The sequence below is a fragment of the Canis lupus genome, chromosome 1 (genome assembly GCF_048164855.1).
Source record: "Canis lupus baileyi chromosome 1, mCanLup2.hap1, whole genome shotgun sequence".
Lineage (NCBI taxonomy): Eukaryota > Metazoa > Chordata > Mammalia > Carnivora > Canidae > Canis > Canis lupus.
Window position 1 is genome coordinate 111690221 of NC_132838.1, and position 22663 is coordinate 111712883.

Here is a 22663-nt window from a genome sequence, read left to right on the forward strand (position 1 = left end):
GGGGTGCTGTTCTGGACTATGCCTTCATCACATTTCTGTTTATCACTCATTAAATATGTCCACAACTAATGGAAAAAAGTCCATGTAAACCATGATTATCTCATTCAGTCAGCCAACAAGTATTTACAGCATGTCTGTCCTCTACCAAGTCTGTTCTATACACTGAAGATAAAGCAATAAAGAAAACAGAATTTTGGGGCAACTGAGTGGCTCAATAGTTGAGCGTCTGTCTTTGGGTCAGGTTGTGATACCAGGGTCCCAGGATCAAGCTCCACAGTGGGCTTGCTGCAGGGAGTCTGCTTCTCCCTCTGCCTATGTCTCTGCCTGTCTCTGTGTGTCTCTCATGAATAAATAAAAATCTTTAAAAAAAAAAAGAAAATGAAAACAGAATTTCTTCCCTCCTGATAATTATATTCTAGTGGGAATATAGTGAGATAAACAAAAATATATGTTAACATGGTTAAGTAGTGATGAATGCCTAAACACCAAATTGGGCACGGTAAGGAAAGGAGAACGGGGGAAGAAGAAAAGGGGTCATGAACACAGTGGTCATAGGAGGTCTTTCTTATGATGTTATGATTTGAGAAAAAACCTACATGAAGTAAAGGAGGGGCCGAGAGGATGACAGAGAGAAAGAGCACTCATGACAGAAGGAAGAACAAGTAGAGGGTGATGAAGCAGGGCCATGGGTGGCAAGCAGAGTGGCAAAACTGGATGGGACAGACTGACATGGGGGCAAGTGACAAGTCACATGTGCAGAAGGGTGGAGAAATAGCAAGGAGCAGGCAGGTGGGACATCAGGAGCCACTTGAAGTATGTGGCTTTTACTCTCAGTCAGATAAGAAGCTACCGGAGATGGAAACAGAGGACAAGATCTAACACACATAAAAAAGAATCACTTTGAATGGAGAACAACTGTAAAAGTAGCAAATGCAGAGAGGAAGAGGGTGGAAAAGTGCTGCAGGATTCACAGGTGAGACACTGAGTGGTGAGGCAGAGTGATGGAGGAACCAGAAGCATGGCCGATGCAGCCGCATGGCTCTCACCTGAGGCGCTGGGACCCCAGGCTGCCATCTTCACCATCCGAAGCTTTTCTCCCCTCTCTAACTGGAGTATTACATCTGGCGTGAAGGGCTGATGCCCTGTCAAAAGGCAAGGACACACATTTAAAATTACTAAAAATTACTAGAATAACTAACCTAAAAATGTGGCTCTCACCACTGCATCTTTAGGACATCAAAACTAGTGACTTCCAAATAGCCCATCAGAGGACTACGTTTTATGCAAAAATCCAGGATATGAAAAAAAATAAAATTAAATTAAAAAAAAAATCCAGGATATGGAGACATAAGTGTAAATCATTGGAAAGAAAAAAATCATTGAAAAAAAAAAAGGTCTGTTTCTTTCAGACTCTTTCTACCATTTCCCACATGATTTTTAGCAACAGGCTGTAGTTTCTGCCACAATGTGCAGTTATTGCCAAGGGCTCTGTTATTTTCTACTCTATTTTATTTCATTACACAAAGCTGGTACAAGGAGCACCTGGGTGGCTCAATCATTTAAGCACCCAACTCTTGATTTCAGCTCAGGTTATGATCTCAGGGTCATGAGATTGAGCCCTGTGTGCTGAGCATGGAGTCTGCTTGGGATTCTCTCTCTGCCTCTCCCTCTGCTCCTTTCCCCACTTGTGAGTTCTCATTCTCTCTCAAAAATAAAAAATAAAAAATAAAATGTTGGTGTAATGCTCTAAATGTGTGTCATTACCCACTAATCAGAGATGACCACAACTTAAGAAAGGCCAAAAAGGGCACCTGGGTGGCTCAGTTGGTTAGGCATCTGTCCTCAGTTTAGGTCATAATCTCAGGGTCCTGGGATGCATCAGGCTCTGTGCTCAGTGAGGAGTATGCCTACTTCTCTCCTTCTGCCTCTGCTCCTCCCCATTTGTGCTTCTCTCTCTCCCCCTCTGTCTCAAATAAATAAATAAAATCTTTAAAAAAAAAAGAGAGAGAGAGAAAGGCCAAAAATGCATACAGAGGCGGTCATAGTGTCAATTTATGGCTCATTTACAAAACACACTAACGAAGAGAGAAAGACCAGAAAAAATGCCATCCAATTCAAGAGCTCCAAAGCCCCACACATCCAAAGATACAATAAACACCACAGGGTAAAGTTCACAGAGCGCCTGTCCTCACCCACAGAGAGCAGGTTCCTGAAGTTCTCAAGCATCACATCTCCATACAGCTTCCTCTGGGCAGGGTCCAGCAGCCCCAGCTCCTCCTCCGTGAAGATCACGGCCACATCCTTGAATGTCACCGTCTCCTGTAACACCAAGAACACGCAACCTCAGTCTTGTACCTGGTGGCCACTGGGAGAAAGAGCACCGAGAAAACTGGAAAGGATGTATAGGAAGTAGTTCCTGAGTCTAAGAGACAAAAGTCAATTTTACTACAATAAAAATAAACATTTCAAATAATACATACCATATCACATTAGATTTTTTCTTTCCAAAATAAATACCAAAAAGAACAACTTTTAAATAAATATTAGCTTCCTGTCTTAATTATTTTCTTAGAATAACTTCCAAGAAGGAAAAATGGCAATATCAAATATGCCACTTCAAAATTACTATGTAGAATGGCAGGCTTCCTTTTCAACTTTTTCTATATTTTATCCCTCCCCCAAGAGAATAGAAGTAGCAGCCCTGATTCTCTACACCATACACAACACTGAATATAACCAGTGGTTTTAAGTCCTAGGTAATCTGAAAAAGCAACTTATTTTTCATTTTGTACTTACTTGATAATTAACAAGCTATCATATTTTCATATATCATATATCCACTGGCCATCTTTATTTCTTTTATATGTTGCCAGTCAATATTCTTTGCTTATATTCTACTTGGGGGTTTATTTTATGACTTTAAAAATTCTGTTAGAGACTTTGAGCTGTTTTTAAAAATATTATATAAGTGTTATCACCTACATTTTGCTATTGTTCTTATATAGCTTTGTGTACATCATGGTTTCTCAACCTTGACACTACTCACATGGAGGTAACTGTTGTGTGTGGGGGTGGGGTGGGGTGAGGGCTGTCCCATGCACTGTAGGATGTTTAGCAGTATCCGTGGCTTCTATGTGCTAGATGCTGAAGCCTCCCTCAAGTTGTGACACCAGAAATGTTTCCAGACATTACCCAGGGACAAAATTTGCCCATGCTTAAGAATTGCTGATGTACGGGGGACCTGTGTGGCTCAGTGGTTGAATATCTGTCTTCGACTCAGGGCGTGATCCCAGAGTCCTGGGATCAAGTCCCACATTGAGCTCCCTAGAGGGAGCCTGCTTCTCCCTCTACCTATCTCTCTTCCCTCTGTCTGTGTCTCTCATGAATAAACAAATAAAATCTTTAAAAAAATAATTGCTGGTGTACAATACAGTCATAATTTTTCATATGGAAATTGTGTGTTCCTCACTGGAGCCCTGCACAGCCAGGTGCCCTAAATGAGCAACAGAGATCATAAAGAAGGTGTTACCGAAGGGTGACCAACAAGAGGAAGTATAGTCTGCGGTGTCTTCCACGTACTATAGCAGCCAAGCACACAGAAAGGGCTAAGTCCCTGAGAAAAATTATTTTCCCTCACCTCCCTCTTTATCTAACTAAAACTCCTAGGAGACTTTTTTGGATCAGTTTAACCTTTGGAGTTTTCTAACATGCTTTAATCCTGTTTCTTTGTAGTTAACATGCAGGGATGACCAAGGACTGCCTCTTAAGGTTGATCGGAAACCAAAGGCAGTAAGAAAAGCATCGGTATGTCTTCCTGAACTACTAGGCTTTTAAAATTAAGAACATTATTACTTTGATAAAAATAAATCAATATGTAAATTAAAAATATAAATCAGGGGCGCCTGGGTGGTTCAGCCGGTTAAGTGTCTGCCTTTTACTCAGGTCATGATTTCAGTGTCTTGGGATCCAGTCCCACATCGGGCTCCCTGCTCAGTGGGGAGTCTGCTTCTCCCTCTCCCTCTGCCTCTCATGTTCACTCTCTTGCTCTCTCCCTCTTGCTCCCTCCAATAAATAAATAAAATCTGGGATCCCTGGGTGGCGCAGCGGTTTGGCGCCTGCCTTTGGCCCAGGGCGCGATCCTGGAGACCCGGGATCGAATCCCACATCGGGCTCCCGGTGCATGGAGCCTGCTTCTCCCTCTGCCTGTGTCTCTGCCTCTCTCTCTCTCTCTGTGACTATCATAAATAAATAAAAATTAAAAAATAAATAAATAAATAAATAAATAAATAAATAACATCTTTAAATAAATAAATAAATAAATATCCGTAAATACCACACACATGATAGGACTGAGACATAGGTTAGAAAGAATCTAGCTTTGGGGGTGCCTGGGTGGCTCAGTCAATTAAGCATCTGGCTCTTGGCTGTGGCTCAGATCATGATCTCAGGGTCGTGAGATTGAGCCCTGTGTCTGGCTCCTCACTCACTGTAGCATCTGCTTGAGATTCTCTTTCTCCCTCTTCCTCTGCCCCTCCTGCTCTTTCTCTCTAAAATAAATAAATATTTTTTAAAAAGAATCTAGTTTTCTTATGGGAAAATATGAACGAATATTCTCTCTCTGTGATACATCGATTATACCTGACGGCATTATGCCATATCAGAGTGTTCTATGTACAAAATCCCCAAGATACTGCATATCAAGTGTACTTTTTTTATTTCGATTCCTAAAACATTAAGAACAAAGAAGAGCAAACTCCTCCAAATTCCTTTTTAAGGAAAATGGTTGTTAGGAAAACTGTTAGTAAAATATATTTTAAAAATTATGTCAAAAACAGAATTTGTTACTATTTCACTTTCCTGGTTTTATTTTTTTCTTCACTATTTTTTAATTTAAATGCAATTAGCCAATATACAGTAGTACAACATTAGGTTCAGATGCAGTGTTAAATAATTTATCAGTTGCGTATAATACCCAGTGCTTACTAGCCATTAAGGAGGGCACATGATGTGATGAGTGATGGTTTTATTATTTGTTTTTTAAGATAATATTTATTCATGAGAGAGACAGAGAGAGAGGCAAGACACAAGCAGAGGGAGAAGCAGGCTCCCTGTGGGAGCCCGATGTAGCACTTGATCCCAGGACCCCAGGATCATGACCTGAGCCAAAGGGAGACCCTCAACCACTGAGCCGCCCAGGCATCCTGGGTTTTATTATTTTTTAAGCTTTTATTTAAACTCCAGTTAGTTAAAATACAGTGTAATATTAATTTCAAGCGTACTATATAGTGATTCACCATTTCCTTGCAACACCTGGTGCTCGTTACAACAATGTTCAACACAGTAAAAATTCTAAATTACCTAAATGTCTACGAATGGGGCAAAAGTTAAGACACATCCATAGAGTACATCAATTCAAGGGAATATGATGTAGCCATTAAATATGTAGGGAATAGAATATCAATTAATTAGGAAAGGCATAATTTGAAAATTTTAACTATATTTTATTTTTTTAATGTTCTTTATTTATTTATTCATGAGATACACAGAGAGAGGGAGAGAGAGGCAGAGACACAGGCAGAGGGAGAAGCAGGCTCCATGCAGGGAGCCCAACGTGGGACTCGATCCCAGGTCTCCAGGATCACGTGCTGGGCCAAAGGCAGAAGCTAAACCGCTGAGCCACCCAGGGATCCCCTGAAAATTTTAACTATAGAACTATTACAAATATACAGTTATGAATGCATATGAGGGAAAGAATGTGGGAAAATGAAAACTTTTTATAATAAGGAAAACAGTAGTAAAGTGGGAGGAGGTTTTTCGTAACTGCTATTCACTTTTCTCCTCTATTTTATTTATGAAACTATAAAAGGTGATAAAATTAAATAACAATAATTAAACTACACTAAAATAAAAAGTCGTGATCCTCTGGTAACAAGAGTTTTTGAAATGCTTACTATTCTGTTTAATCATTTTCAAGAATGCATCTAGTCACTGAGAAATGAAACAACGGTTTAAAATCTAGAAAGGAAGCCCAACTCACCTTGAACTTGGTCATTCTGTTCTTCTCCTTCCAGGGAAGGGCTGAGTCCTGAGAAGGTACGAAAGGGGAAGGAGAAAAGAAAGCGATCAGAGTAGAGCCAAGACTGTTGTTAACCCATTATGGCTAACGTATACTCATTACCCGTATTTCATGCTTTACATAAAATATCAATGGTGCCCTTTTCATGGGCTTGATGAGCAGAGCATGGGGGGGGATTCCTGAGACCACTGACCCCTTCAGCGGAGAGCCTCTACACAGTGAACAACCTGCCCAACTACATATGGTGGCTCTAACTCAAGTTCTCCTCGTTGCTTTTAGGGTAGGAATCTGATTCTAGGGAGGGTGAACATACAGAGTAAAGTACCCGGGTTGAAAGAGTAATCTCTAGGGCCAAATGTTTTAGGTCTATGGTACTGCTACTTATTTGCTGTGAAATCTTCTGACAAATTGTTGATACATCTGTGTCTCAGGGACACCTAGGTGGCCCAGCAGTTGAGTGTCTGCTTTTGGCTCAGGGCGTGAATCCAGGGTCCAGGATTGAGTCCCACACTGGGCTCCTTGCAGGGAGCCTGCTTCTCCCTCTACCTATGTCTCTGCCTCTCTCTCTGAGTCTCTTAAAATAAAATCTTTAAAAATCTCCATGCCTCAATTCTTTCATCTGTAGAAATGGAGGGATTAGCAATGTCTACTTCATAGGATGGTTTTCAGAATGAAATCAGAAGGCAGAGAGCACAGAGAACACTTTCAGGGTATCTTATTTCTTAGTAGCTATAGAAAAGCACATAATATTCACTAACATAAAACCTGTCCTCATAAATGTTTTTTTTTTCATAAATGGTTTTTATCTATGAAGGCTTTAGAGACCATCACTCCATCATATGAAAATCACCTTTAACTTCTGAAATATGTTATTCTCTCTGGTCTGTCATACTTAACATGATGTCTTTGCAGTAATATTTAAGGTTACAAGGATGACTTGTTTTCCTGTGTAAAATAAACATAAAATTTACCCTTTTAACCATTTGTAAGTGTACAGTTCATTACACTTAAGTGCATTCCTACTGCTGTGCAATCATCACTACCATCCATCTCCAGAACTTTTTCGCCATCCCCAACTAAAACTATACCCATAAAACCACAGCTCCCCATAACCCTTCTCCTCAGCCCCCAATAGTCACTATTCTACTTTCTCTCTCTGTCAATTTAACTATACGGACAACTGTGGGTTTTGTCATTGTTGTTGTTTTTCACAGGCAACTGTTTTTTAAAAGATATATAATCTTGCCCAAACTACTCTGTTAACAGCAGGGCATTGAAAAGACTATCATGAAGATGAAGAAAAATTAATAAAAAACCTGTGACGCGGCCAGATTTATTTACCCATAAGTTGGGTAATCAGTTTGTCATTCAGACTAACGAGCTACAGTAATCATAGGAAGTGATTAAAAACAACAAAAACAGCAACACAGTTGGCATTCAGTGAGCACCAAGTATGTGTCAGGGGCCTCACAAAGCACAGGACACACACTGTTTCCAGAAGGTCCTGCCCACTTACTTGTGAAGAAGCTACAGTGGTACTAGTTGTGTGACTCTGATCCAATCACCTACACCTCTGTTCTCAGCTATAACAAGGAGATAATGACAGAATTTCAGTCATAGGATTACTGTGGGGGAATAAATGAGCTAATCCATGCAATGCCCCGGCACTATACCTGGCATTTTTAGGAAGTTCTCAATCAATGATGATGAGGACTGTTGTTCCTATTTAAGAGATGAGGAAGCTGGGACTTGGGGAGGTCACAACACATGGGTGGAATTGGAATCCAGCTCTCACATTGAAATCGGTATTCTAGATCTTGTCTCTCTGCTGCTTCTAAAGACACAAATATGCAGATGGGACTCTGAGGTCTCAGAGAAGGAGAAACAAGAGCTGAGGACCAGGGATGATAGACACAGAACCAGGGAGAGGACTCTAAAGCCAAAGGATCTGCTTCAGGGAGAAAAGAATAGAATTGTGAAGGGTGTAGGCTCTGGAATCAGACCACCAGGTTGTGAATCCTGGCATTCCCAACTTGCTAATACTTTGTGTCTCTAATTCCAATCTATAAATTGGGAGATAATAATGATAATGACAACAATAATATTACCAACCTCAGGGGAAGGGTAGTAGGTCTAAGTGACTGTATGTCAAACATGTAGGACAGCGTCCAGCAGCTTAAATATTCAATACAAGTTACCTGTATGGCTGCTTTACAAGGAATAGCCAAGGAACCCTTTACTTGGGGTGGCTGCAGCTGCATATTGCTTGACAAGCTGAGTGTGGGCAAGATTCCAGAGACCACACTCCCTCCAGATGAAAGCCCTGGGCAGTGAGCGACCTGCCCAACCACACTGGTGGCCTGAATACATGTTCTCCTTGTTGCTCTCATACTAGGATTCTGATTCTCAGGAGGGTAGAAACAATACAATACAATAATACTCAGGCTAAGGGATTATTGTTGGTTAATTGTTGGTTAATTTATTACTTATTAGTTCATTACTATTAGTTATCTCTCCATCTTTAGATAAAAGAACCCTCATACTGAAAAGGGCAATGGAAAGCTTCCCAATCTTGGAAAAAACACCCTTTGGGATTTATGATTCATTTTGTTCTGACTCTTATTTGTCCTATGATTTCTGCTCAGTAAGAGTATTCTGCAGGGAGAGCTCTTCATCACCTCTGGGGGATAACTGGTAAATCGATCTTGTAATTAATACCTACTCAGCTTTATATCTCAAGCACCTGAAACAGTATGTTGTGTAACAGAAACTGCTCAGGAGACACCCAGTGTCAGTGTCTTGACACTTGACCTACCCTCCAGATATTTTCAGACAGACTAAAAACTTGAGGTTTTCAGGCACCTGGGTGGCTCAGCAGTTGAGAGTCTGCCTTTGGCTCAGGGGTCCTAGGATCAAATCCCTGCATCAGGCTCCCCATGGGGAGCTTGCTTCTTCCTCTGGCTATGTCTCTGCCTCTCTGTGTCATTCATGAATAAATAAATAAAATATTTAAAATATATATATTTCTTATTTAACCCCATATATCCAAAATAATACCAATTCAACCTGCAATCAACATAAAAATTACTGAGAGATGTTACATTCCTTTTTGTCATACTAGTCTTTGAAATCCATTGTGTGTCTTACACTCACAGTACATCTCAATTAGCACTAGCCATATTTCAAGTACTCATTTGTCACATGTGCCTGATGGCTACCATATTGGATAGTGATGACTTGAACCTTTTTAAAGCAATAGAGACCATACAACCACACCTCAGAGACTCTCTGGGTTCAAAGGACAGCAAATCAGCCTTAGTTCTACATTTAACCAACGGCTATTACTGAAACTATTAATTTTTCAATTGAATGATAGAATTGAAGCAGTGAAAACAGCAGGCAGGTGAAACAAAAAAGAATACCTTAAAATCTTCTGCTGTTTTAATAACTTGCTACGTTTTTCCTATCTCATAGCTACCCATAACAGGAAAAGGACAACTTTAGTCTATAATACACAGATGATTAACAACGTGCCAGGCACTATTTCAAGCACTCTCTTTTTAAAAAAGATTTTATTTATTTATTTGAGACAGAGTGAGAGAGAGAACATGAGAGGGGTGAGGGGCAGAGGGAGAAGCAGGCTCCCCACTGAGTAGGGAGCCCAACTCAGGGCCCGATCCCAGGACCCCAGGATTATGACATGAGCTGAAGGCAAAGGCTTAACAGACTGAGTCACCCAGGCAGCCCTACTTCAAGCACTTTACATAGCATATCTCTTAAAAAAATGATATATATATATATATATATGCATATATATATATATAAATAATGTATTTATTCATGAGAGACAGAGGCAGAGAGAAAGGCAGAGACACAGGCAGAGGAAGAAGCAGGGTCCACACAGGGACCCCGACGTGGGGCTCGATCCTGGGTCTCCAGGATCACTCCCTGGGCCAAAGGCAGCGCTAAACCGCTGAGCCACCTGGGCTGCCCCATAGCATATCTTTTAATCTTCACAAAAATTTTAGGAGGTAGGTACTGAGAGCCCTACCTGGACAGGTAGGAAAACTGAAGAACAGACAAGTTAAATAATTTGCCCAAGGTCATCCAGTGGAAGAGTGCTAGAGCCAGGTTTCAAATGTAGCTGCTCAAGTTCGATCCTGTTCTGCACCCTGCTGACTGTGCCAACAGTCATTTGTCTCTGCCGGTCTTTCTTTTTTTTTTCTTTTAAAGAAAAGAAGAGAGAGAGGCAGAGACATAGGCAGAAGAAGAAGCAGGCTTCTGTAGGGAGCCTGATACGGGGATTGGATCCTAGGACCCTGGGATCAGACCTGAGCCAAAGGCAGATGCTCAACCACAGAGCCACCCAGGTGCCCCTGTCTCTTCCTTATTTTTATTTTATTTTATTTTTTTTTAAGATTTTATTTATTTATTCATGAGAGACACAGAGAGAGAGGCAGAGACACAGGCAGAGAGGGAGAAGCAGGCTCCCTGTGGGGAGCCTGATGCAGGGATTGGATCCTAGGACTCTGGGATCAGACCTAAGCCAAAGGCAGATGCTCAACCACAGAGCCACCCAGGCACCCCTATCTCTTCCTTTTTATTTATTTATTTATTTATTATTTTTTTTTTTATCTCTTCCTTTTTAAAAGGCGAACAATAATAGCATTGTTATGAAAAATAAATATATGAGTACATGTAAAGCATTGGAACTTCTCCAGGTTGTTAGAGGTGCCCAACAAGTTAGCTCTTCTCATCATTCCCATTATGACCTCCATGCAATAAGCAAAAAAATGAAACATCAGCATCAACTTGTTTTTATGGAGATTTGTTTTAGATCATGACATATTATGCATAATTGTACATCAACGTCTGAATACTCTAAAAACGTTGGTATAATCTGCAGCCCACCACACGTGAGATAAAAGACAATGAATGTAGATGTTATCTTCTATTAGAATTATCTTTCTATTTTGCTCCCTCATCCCAGGCTGTGGCTCCCTTTTGGAGAGCTACATGAATCCCACTTACTGACTGAATAACTCTTCTTGGCCAACCCCTCGGTTGCTGCTAGGCACTCTAAAAAGAATATGATGAGGTCCAGGAAACAGTGGTCCCTGCAGCCAACAGGAGAGACAAAAGAAATCAGTTACATGCCAGTGGCAAGAGCAACTCCGAAGAAGGAAAGACAATCCATCATCTTGCCTAATTGCAACTCTTTCTAACTTTCTCCTATGAGTAACATTCTTCTAGTTCCCAAGAGTGAAAACCTTAGAGTTGCTGCCAACATCTCTTTGATGGACTGAATTATGACCCCCCTAAAACTTTTATGTTGAAGTTCTAAACCCCAGTTCCTCGAATGTGATTATATTTGGACATAGGGCATTTAAAGAGGTGATTAACTTAAAATAAGTTCTTTAGGGTGGGCCCTAAGCCAATCTGATTGATGTCTAGTGAGAGGAAATCTAGACACCCAAGGGCTAGGGTATTTTGTTACACTAGTCCTGACATATTAACACAATCTCCTTTCCACTGGTTTTCACATATAAATAATTTGTGATAGTTTTTCAGTCCCACCAACTCAACATCTTGGGTTTGCTTTAAAATAGTCAAGGAGAAGGGCACCTGCATGGCTAAGTTAGCTAAGTGTCTGCCATCAGCTCAAGTCTTGATCCTGGGATAGAGCTCCACATGGGCTGCCTGCCCTTCCTTCTCCCTCTCCCTCTGCTCCTCCCTCCCACTTATTCCTGCTCTCTCATGTGCTCTCACATGCTCTCTCAAATAAATTAAAATAAAATAAAAATACTCAAGGATAGGGGCACCTGGATGGCTCAGTCCGTTTAAGTGTTCAACTCTTGGTTTCTGCTCAGGTCACAATCTCAGGGTCCTGGGATCGAGTCCCATATCAGATCTGCACCTAGCCCAGCATCTGCTAGAGAATCTCTCTCTCCCTCTACTCCTCCCCCTGCTGGTTCTCACTCCCTCTCTCTAAAATAAATAATAATAAATAAATAAAAGCTTTTAAAATAGGAGAAATAGATATATGGAGAGTAGAGAAGCAACAAAATTAGCAATGATTAAATCAGGGTGATTGTTACAAAGGAGTTCATTACATTTTATTTTGGATATGTATGGAAAATTCTACAGCAAAGAATTTAGGGAGGAACTATGAATATTGAGAGAAGAATGTCATAAAATAAATAAATACACATTTAAACCATCTATATTCTAGTATTAGCAGTTATTCTGAATGCTTCTTTAAATGTATTTCTATATTTTCTGAATTCTCTACAATGAGTGTGTATATCTTCCATAATGGGAATAAAATTATATTATCTGGAATAAAATAAAAAGAGAATGCTTCCAAAATTGTATAAAGAACTCCAGACTCATGAATCCTGCTTTCAAAATATTCTACAATAGGGGCACCTGGGTGGTTCAGTGGTTGAGCATCTGCCTTTGGCTCAGATTGTGATCCCAGGGTCCTGGGATGGAGCACCGCATCAAGCTCTCCATGGGGAGTCTGCTTCTCCCTCTGTATATGTCTCTGCCTCTCTCTGTGTGTCTCTCATGAATAAATTAATAAAATCTTTAAAAAACAAACTACTCTACAATAAAAATTCCAACCTGCCTCCATAATTTGATCCCAAATCACTCCTCTGCAGCCAGTTTCCTATGGTTAAATATTTATACCGTTTATTTTTCTATTATGTTTCCTAATTCCAATTTGGGGACTTTAAACTTTGGGACCAAGGATATGCACACACATAAAGAACACACACCCTGGACTCAAATCCACTTCCTCCACTAGCACTGTAACATAGAACATGTAATTTTTGCTCCTTTGCCTCCACCTGTAAAACAGAGGCGGTAACAGTATTCACCTCACAGGGCTCTGTGAAGACTAGAAATGTTCATTGTTATAAAACCCTCAGGACGATGCTTAGCACTCAAGGTTGTAAACATTACGACTATCACTCATGCCCTGTACCTATTCTACATATTTCCCCAATTATTTAACATTTGCTAATGAATGAAATACCTCTACCACCGCAGAAAAGGAAGACAAAAGCCTAAGTACAGTCACAGTGGGGCTCTGCTGCCAGGAGCCCTCTTTCAGAAGTCAGGACAGGGGGCGCCCAGGCGGCTCAGTGGTTGAGCATCTTCTTTCAGCTCAGGTCCTGATCCCAGGGTCCTGGGATTAGTCCCACATCGGGCTCCCTATGGGGAGCCTGCTTCTCCCTCTGCCTGTGTCTCTGCCTCTCTCTGTGTGTCTCTTATGAATAAATAAATAAAATCTTAAAAAAAAAAAAAAAAAGGAATCAGGACAGGAGGAAGAAAGGAGTCTGAGATACTACAATCCTGTCTGTGGCCCTAGAAAAACCACAGAAGGTATCTATGGCTGATGCTCTCTTTCTCTAAAAAACGAATCAGAAGTAGTCCAGGCACAGCCCCTTTCGTGCACTGAGAATAGCCAGCGGTACTTGGAAGAGGCTGCAAAGAGGTAACTTTTCTGATGATGACACACGTCTGAACTGTTCTCAACATTTCACTTGTCCTATACCGTTAATTCCCAAGGCAAATGTATGCGGTAGGTAATATCCCCGTTTCCAGAAAAGGAAACTGAGGCACAGAAAGATTAAGTTGCAGAAGTGACGGAGCGTGTGGAAGGTGAGGGGACGGCGAGCTGGGCAGCAAGAGCCCCGAGACCCTCGACCTCCGCGGAGCCGGGTCCGCCTCCCAGCCCGAGACCCCGAACCGCTCCGTAGGACTCGGGCGAGGGGAAGGCAAGCTGCCGCCCCGTCCCTTAATCTCGCTGCCACTGGCCGAGACTTTCCCTCCCTGTCACCCAGGGCCCGGCGCGCCGGATCCCACGACCAGACCAAAAACTTAAAAGAGGTCGTGAGGTCCCGGGAATCACTCACCTCCCAGAAAGAGCCCGAAGGCCGCGATCTTAACCTTCCGCAGCGGAAATACCTCCGACTACGCGGGGCTCCTGGACTACATTTCCCAGCATTCCCCAGAGGCCCCCGAGTCGCTGTCCCGCACCCCGCGACGGCCTGAATCCAATTTCCTGGAGTCCACGAAAGGAGAGGGGTTTGCATTCTTGTCGTCCGGTGGCCGAAATGCCTCCGAACACGCAGAGCACTGTATTATATTCTATTTCTTCAGCACAGCAAATAGATTTGAGTTCTCCGGTAGCGGAAGTGCCCCAATGCCTGAAAGCGACTGGACTACACATCCCAGAATCCTCTGTATGCGTGAGCTTCCCGCCTACCTGCAATTTGTCTTTTGAATTAGCAGGTGGAGTCTAAATAAGCTCTTGGATGCTGTGGAACTGGACTTGTATTTTTCTTTTCTTTTTTTTTTTTTCTTTCTCACGGCTGCCTTTCACATGCAACATAGTTGGAAACAGAAAAAAAAAGGAAAATAATTACAAAGGCTGCTATGTGTTAGGTAAAAAAAAAAAAAAAGAGAGAGATCATAAAAGGGGCAGACTGAGCTGCACTGAACAAGCCTACTTTATTACATGGACCTGACTTCACCTATGACCAAGAACCCATTAAAAAGGAGATATAACAAGGGACGCCTGGGTAGCTCAGTCAGTCGAGCATCTCATTCTTGGTTAGGATTCAGGTTATTGTCTTGGAGTCTTGGGACCAGGCTGTGTGCTCACCATGGAGTCAGCTTGAGATCCTCTCTCTTCCTTTAATTCTTCTCCTTCCCTTGCTCATGCACTTACTCTAAAAAAATTAAAGCAATATAGTTTAAAAAAAAAGGATATGCAACCATCCAGCAGGATATAAAACAGAAGGAGCAAAATTCTCTGCTTTTCCTTGGCTGTAGGAATTTTTTTCTTGCATTGACATGGGATTGGAGAAAATATAGAATAGGGTCCACCCTATACAATATTTTTAAAAAAATCTTTGAGGGGCACCCAAGTGGCTTAGTTAAGTGTTTGCCTTTGGCTCAAGTCTCTCAGGGTCCTGAGATTAAGCCCTGCCTTAGGCTCCCTGCTCAGAAGGGAGTTGGCTTCTCTCTCTTTCTCGGTCCAGCCCCCCTGCCCTCCCACCTTGGCTCAAATAATAAAATCTTTTTAAAAAATCTTCTTTGGGAATATTACTCAGCCATTAGAAAGGATGAATACCCACCATTTGCTTCTTCGTGGATAGAACTGGAGGGTATTATGCCGAATGAAGTCAGTCAATCGGAGAAGGACAATGAACATTATATGGCTTCATTCATTCGAGGAATATAAAAAATAGTGAAAGGGATTAAAGGGGAAAGGAAAGAAAATGAGTGGGAAATATCAGAGAGGGTGACAGAACATGAGAGACTCCTAACTCTGGGAAACGAACAAGGGGTGGTGGAAGGGGAGGTGGGGTGGATGGGGTGACTGGGTGATGGGCACTGAGAAGGGCACTTGATGGGATGAGCACTGGGTTTTATATGTTGGCAAATAGAACTCCAATAAAAAATATACACAAAAATAAATAAATAAAATTTAAAAATCTCTTTGAGTTCAAATTAAGGAATAATATTTTTGCTCTTTTTAATTGAAATATAATTGACTTATACATTGCATAAGTTTGATATGTTGATTTGATACATTTACATATTGCAATATGATTAGTGCCTTAGCTTCAGGTAACACTAGTACCACCTCCCTTAATCATTTCTTTGTTGTGGTGAAAACAAGATCTAGTCTCATAGCAATTTTTAAGTTTATAATACAGTATTGTTGATTACAATATGCTATGCATTAGCTCCATAGGATTTATTCTATTTCCAAATTTGTACCCTTAAACAGCATATCCCCAATTGCTCCTCCCCATGCTGTGGTAACCATCATTCTAGTCTCTGCTTTTACAAGTTCGCCCTTTTTAGATTCCACATGAGATAGCATACAGTATTTGTCTTTCTTTGACCTATCTCACTTAGCATAATGCCTTCAAGGCTGCCATCCATGTTGTCTCAAACAGCAGCATTTCCTTCGCTCTTATGGTTGAATAATTTCCACTGTATGTATACTACAAATTCTTCATTTATCCATTCATTGACATTTAGGTTGTTTCCCTATTTTGGCTATTTTAAATAATGCTGCAGTAAACATGGGAGTAAGTGCATGTATTTCTTCAAACTCCCATTTTCATTTCCTTTGATTCTATCTCCAGATATAGTAGAACTGCTTTATCATATGGTAATTCTATTTTTTATTTTTTTAGAGACCTCTATACTGATTTCCACAGTGGCTGAACCAGTTTAAATTCTCACCAGCAGTGTTCAAGGGTTCTCTTACCTCCAGATCTTCACCAACACTCATTATCGCCTGTCTTCTTTGTGGTAGCCATTCTAACAGGTGTGAGGTGATATCTCACTGTGGTTTTGATTTGTATTTGCCTGATAATTAGCAATGTTGAGAACCTTTTTATGTACGTTGGCCATTTAGATCACTTCTTTGGAAAAATGTATGTTCGTTCCTCTGCCCATTTTTAAAAATTGTATTATTTGGTTTTTGTTGTTATTGAGTTGTATGAGTTTTTATATTTTTATATATATATATATATATATATATATATATATATATATTAACTCCTTATCTGATGTAGGATTTCCAAATATTTTCTCCCATTCCATAAATTTCCTTTTCATCTTTAAAAAAATTATTTCTTGGGGCGCCTGGATGGCTCACCCGGTTAAGCATCTGCCTTCAGCTCAGGTCATGATCCCGTGATCCTGGGATCAACCCCTGCGTTGGGCTCCCTGTTCAGTGGGGAGCCTGCTTCTCCCCCTCCTCCTGGCTTGTTATCTCTCACTATCTCTTTCTATCTCAAATAAATAAAAACAATCTCTAAAATTATTTCTTTTGCTGTGCAGAGGCTTTCTAGTTTTAAATTTCTTCTCAAGCTTTTATTTAACTTCCAGGTAACATACTGTATAATGTTAGTTTCAAGTGTAGAATTCAGTGATTCATCACTTACATACAACACTTTGTGCTCATCACAAGTGCCCTCCTTAATACCCATCACCTATTTAACCCATCCCCCATGCCCATTCTCCTCCAGTAACCTACAATTTGTTCTCTATAGTTAAGATTCTATTTCTTGGCTTGCCTTTTGCCCCATCATGTTCATTTGTTTTGCTTCTTAAATTCCACATATTAGTGAAATCATATGGTACTTGTCTTTTGCTGATGTGTAGAGGCTTTTTAGATAGACATAACCCCACTTGTTGATTTTTGCTTTTGTTGCCTGTGCTCTTGGTGTCATATCCAAAAAATCATTGCCTATTCCAATGTCAAGGAGTTTCTTCCCAATGTTTTTCTCTGGGAGTTTTATGGTATCAGGTTTTATGTTCAAGGTTTTATTCCATTTTGAGTTAATTTTTGTGAGTAGTGTATAACAGAGGTCCAATTTCATTTTTCTGCATGTGGTTATCCAGTTTTCCCAACACCATTTTTTGACTATCCTCTCTCTATTGAGTGCTCTTTGATCCTTTGTTAAATATTTGTTGACTATTTATGCAGGGGTTTATTTCTGAGCTCTCAATTTTGTTCCATTGTATCTACTTTTATGTCAGGACCATGCTGTCTTAATTACTATAGCTTTGTAGGACAGTTTGAAATTAGGAAGTGTGGTACCTCCAGATTTATTCTTCTTTATCCTAATTGCTCTGGCTATTAGGCATCTTTTATGCTTTCAATTTAAAATTTTAGGATTATGGGCAGCCCCGGTGGCGCAGCGGTTTAGTGCCGCCTGCAGCCCAGGGTGTGATCCTGGAGGCCCTGGATGGAATCCCACGTCGGGCTCCCTGCCTGGAGCTTGCTTCTCCCTCTGCCTGTGTTTCTGCCTCTCTCTCTCTCTCTGTGTCTCTATGAATAAATAAAATAAAAAATCTTAAAAAATTTTAGGATAATTTATTTCTATTTCTGTGAAATACGCCACTAGAATTTTGACTGGGTTGTAGGAACATTTTAACAATATTAATTCTACTTCATGTATACAAGATCTCTTTCCATTTTTTTAAGATCTCTTTCCATTTATTTCTGTCTTCAATTTCTTTCATCAAAGTGTTATCATTTTTAGTATACAAGTATTTTACTTCCTTGTTTAAATTTATTCCTAAGTATTTTTATTTTTGATACTGTTGTTAATGGAATAGTTTTCTCTCTTTCTTTTTTAGATATCCCAAGTATTAGTGTATAGAAACCCAATTGATATCTATATGTTGATTCTTTACCATGCTGCTTTACTGAATTCACTGATTGGGAGGGGTCTTCAGATTTTCTGTATATATAAGATCATATCATCTGCAAACAAAGATCATTTTACTTCTTCCTCTCTGAGTTGGTGTCTTTTATTTCTTTATCTTGCCTGATGTTCTGCTAGGACTTCCTGCATTGTGTTAAATAGGAACGATGAGAGAGGGTACACTATTTTATTCCTGATCTTAGAAGAAGGGCTTACAACCTTTCACCATTGAGTATGAGGATTTGATGTATATGGCCTCTTTTCTGTCGAAGTACATTTCATCTAGATGTGATTTGTTGAGAGCTTTTATCATGAAAGGGTGTTGTATTTTTTCTAATGCTTTTTGATCCTCTGTTCAGATTATCATGTGATTTTTATCTTTGATTCTGCTAATGTGGTATATCACATTTATTGATTGGCATGTGTTGAGCTATCCATGAATCTCAGGGATAAATTCCACTTAGTGATGGTGTATGATTTTTATAAAGTGCTGTTGAATTTGGTCTGCTGATATTTTGTTGAGAATTTTTACATCCATAATCATTAATAGCATTTGTCTACAATAGCATTTGTCTGCAGTTTTCTGAGATTGTAGTGTCCCTATCTGGCTTTAAGAAGGATTGGTGTTAATTTTTCATTAAAAGTTTGGTAGACTTTACTAGTGAAACCATTTAGTCCTGAGCTGTGTTGGATTTGGGGAGGAGGTGTTGTTGTTGTTTTGTTTTGTTTTTTCCTTATTCAATATTGGTTTGCCCAGATTTTCTATTTCTTTCTTATTTGGTCTTGGTAGGTTGTATGTTTCTAGAAATTTTTCCTTTTCTTCTTGGGTTATCTAATTTGTTTGCATATAATTGGTCATACTCTTATGATTCTATGAATTCCTGTGGTATCAGTTATAATATGTCCTCTTTCCTTTGAGACTTTGTATCAGTACTTTTTTAATGTACCTAGAGATTTGTCAATCTTATCTTTAAAAAAAATAGCCCTTAGTTTGATATTTTCTCTTGTTTTGGTCTCTATTTCACTTATTTATGCTCTAGTCTGTTTTCTCCTCTGTTTTTCTAACTTTGGGCTTAGTTTGTTCTTTTTCTAGTTCCTACAGGTGTGAAGTTAGGTTGTGTGAGATCTTTTATATTTTCCTAATCTAGAGGTTTGTTTCTATAAGTTTCCCTCTTTGAACTGCTTTTAGTAGCATCCCATAGGTTTGGTATGTTGTGTTTCTACTTTCACTTATTTCAATATGTATTTTGATTTCCCTTTTGATTTATTTCTTCTCTGACCCATTGGTTGTTCAAGAGAATGCTGTTTAATTTCTACATATTTTTAGATCTTCCAGCTTTCCAGGGATCCCTGGGTGGCTCAGCAGTTTGGCGCCTGCCTTTGGCCCAGGGCGTGATCCTGGAGTCCCAGGATCGAGTCCCACATCAGGCTTCCTGCATGGAGCCTGCTTCTCCTCTGTCTGTGTCTCTGCCTCTCTCTCTCTCTTCCTCTCTCTCTCTGTGTCTCTCATGAATAAATAAATAAAATTAAAAAAAAAAGATCTCCCAGATTTCCACCTGTTACTGATCTCTAGTTTCATACTATTGTGGTCAGAAGAGACACTTGATATGATTTCACTCTTACTGAACTTGCAAAGACTTATTTTGTGATCTATCATTTGACCTATTAAAGAATGTTCTGTGTGTGCCTGAGAAGAATGTGTATTCTACTACGGTTAAATTGAATGTTCTATATGTTGTTATTTTGGTCTAAAATATGACTCAAGTCCAACATTTCTTTGTTGATATTCTGTCAGGATAATCTATCTATTGTTGAAAGTGGGGTATTGACATCCCCTACTATTATTGCATTGTTACCTATTTCTCTCTCTAGATCTGTATTTGCCTAGTATAGTATAGTGCTCCAATGTTTGGTCTGTATATATTTATAATTCTGATATCTTCTTGATGAATTGGCCCCTTTTTCATTATATAAAGACATTATTTATCTCTTGTTCCCATTTTGGCTTATAGTCTATTTTGTCTGATATAAGTATAGCTATCCCTGCTCTTTTGGTTTCCACTTGAATGGAATATCTTTTTCCAGCCATTCATTTTGATCCTATGTGTGTTCTTAAAGCTAAAGTGAGTCTCCTACACAGCATATTGCTTGGTCATTTAAAAAATCCATTTGGCCTCTCTAAGCTTTCTGATTATATAATTCAGATAATTATTGATAGAATAAGGACTTACTATGCCATTTTATTTTTTCTGGCTATTTTGTAGTGTGCCATTCCTTTCTTGCTACATTCTTTAGAGAAGTGGTGATTTTCTATAGTGGTATGTTCTGATTCCTTTCTATTTACCTTTTGAGAACCAACTATAGACTTTCGCTTTGTGGTTATTAGCAGGCTTACATAAAACATCTTAGAACAGTCTATTTTAGGCTGATAACAACTTAGCTTTGATCACATCCAAAAACTCAAAACCACCACCCCACACTTTTTTGTTTTATTTTTTTTATTTTTATTTTATTTATGATAGTCAGAGAGAGAGAGAGAGAGAGAGAGAGAGAGAGAGAGGCAGAGACATAGGCAGAGGGAGAAGCAGGCTCCATGCACCGGGAGCCCAACGTGGGATTTGATCCCGGGTCTCCAGGATTGCGCCCTGGGCCAAAGGCAGGCACCAAACAGCTGTGCCACCCAGGGATCCCTACTTTTGTGTTTTAATGTCACAATTTAGCTCTTCTTGTATTAACAAATTATAGTAGCTACACTTATTTTTATGTTGTTTTTTAATCTTTATACAATAGTTAAGTGGTTAACACACCACCATGCTAAAGTATTAGAGTATTCTTAATTTGACTGTACATTTACCTTTACCAGTATGTTGTATATTGTCATATGTTTTCGTACGTTACTAGTTAGCATCATTTTATTTCAGCTTGAAGAACTCTTTTTAGCATTTTGTAAGGCAGGTCTACTGGTGATAAAGTTCTTCAGTTTTCACTTGTGAGGGAAAGTCATTTCTCTTTCATTTCTGAAGGATATCCTTGTCTTGGTTGGCAGGTTTTTTTTTTAATTTCAGCCTATCACAGAAGAAAATGCCTCATTATCACATCATAGTAAAGATGCACCATCAATATGATTTGTGACTATTGATGCTGACCTTGATCATCCAGATGAGGTAGGGTTTGTCAGGTTTCTCCATTATAAAGTTTCTCTTCTTTCTCCCATTCCATATTGCACTCTTTGGAAGGGAAGTCACTGTGTACCCCAAAATGAGAAAATGAGGAGTTATGCTCCCTCCCTTATCGGCAGAGTAGCTACATAATTACATATGAATATTTAATTTAAAAATTTTATTTAAATTCAACTTAGGTAACATACAGAGTATTAGTGTCAGGGGTAGAATTTAATGATTCTTCAGTTCCATATAATACCCAGTGCTCATTACATCAAGTACTCTCCTTAATGCCCATCATCCACCTACTCCATCCCACCATCCACCTCCCCTCCCACAATCTTCAATTTGTTTCCTATGTTAAGAGTCTTTTATGGTTTGTCTCCCTCTCTTTTTTTTTTAAAGATTTATTTATTTATTTATTCATAGAGACACAGAGAGAGAATGAGAGTCAGAGACACAGGCAGAGGTAGAAGCAGGCTCCATGCAGAGAGCCTGACGTGGGACTCGATCCAGGGTCTCCAGGATCATGCCCTGGGCTGCAGGCGGCGCTAAACCGCTGCGCCACCGGGGCTGCCCCTCCCTCTCTTTTTTTGTATTATTTTTTCCTTCCATTCCCTTTTGTTCATCTGTTTTGTTTTTTAAATTCTACTTATGAGTGGAATCAGTCTTTCTCTGACTGATTTATCTTGCTTAGCACAATACCTTCTAGATCCATCGACATTATGGCAAATGGCAAGATTTCATTCTTTTTATGGCTAATATTCCATTATACATGTATACCACATCTTCTTTATCCATTCATCTGTTAATGGACATCTGGGGTTTTTCTATATTTCGGCTATTGTGGACATTGCTGCTATAAATATTGGGGTGCATGTACCCTTTCAATTCACAATTTTTGTATCCTTTGGATAAATACCTAGTAGCGTAATTGCTGGGTCATAGGGTAGTTCTGTTTTTAACTCTGAGGAACCTCCATACTGTTTTATATAGTGGCTGCAGCAGTTGGCATTCCCACCAACAGTGTAGGAGAGTTCCCCTTTCTCTGCATCCTCTTCAACAGCTGTTGTTTCCTGTGTTGTTAATTTTAGCAATTCTGTCATGTGTGAGGTGGCTTCTCATTGTAGTTTTGATTTGTATTTCCCTGATGATGAGTGATGTTGAGCATTTTT

At 39.8% G+C, this 22663-nt stretch overlaps 1 protein-coding gene across 1 annotated transcript in view; it reads right to left on the reverse strand.

The window, feature by feature from the left end:
* LOC140609190 (uncharacterized) overlaps positions 1–14241 on the reverse strand; it is a 58386-nt gene extending 44145 nt beyond the window's left edge. Inside the window, exons 1-4 of the mRNA XM_072784473.1 lie at positions 14002–14241; positions 6038–6085; positions 2193–2319; positions 1047–1142 (exon numbers count right to left, since the gene is read on the reverse strand). Coding sequence (XP_072640574.1) covers positions 1047–1142; positions 2193–2319; positions 6038–6085; positions 14002–14181 — 451 coding nt within the window. The 5' untranslated portion in view covers positions 14182–14241. The remainder of the gene's footprint in view (positions 1–1046; positions 1143–2192; positions 2320–6037; positions 6086–14001) is intronic.
* Between the last annotated feature and the right edge of the window lie 8422 nt (positions 14242–22663).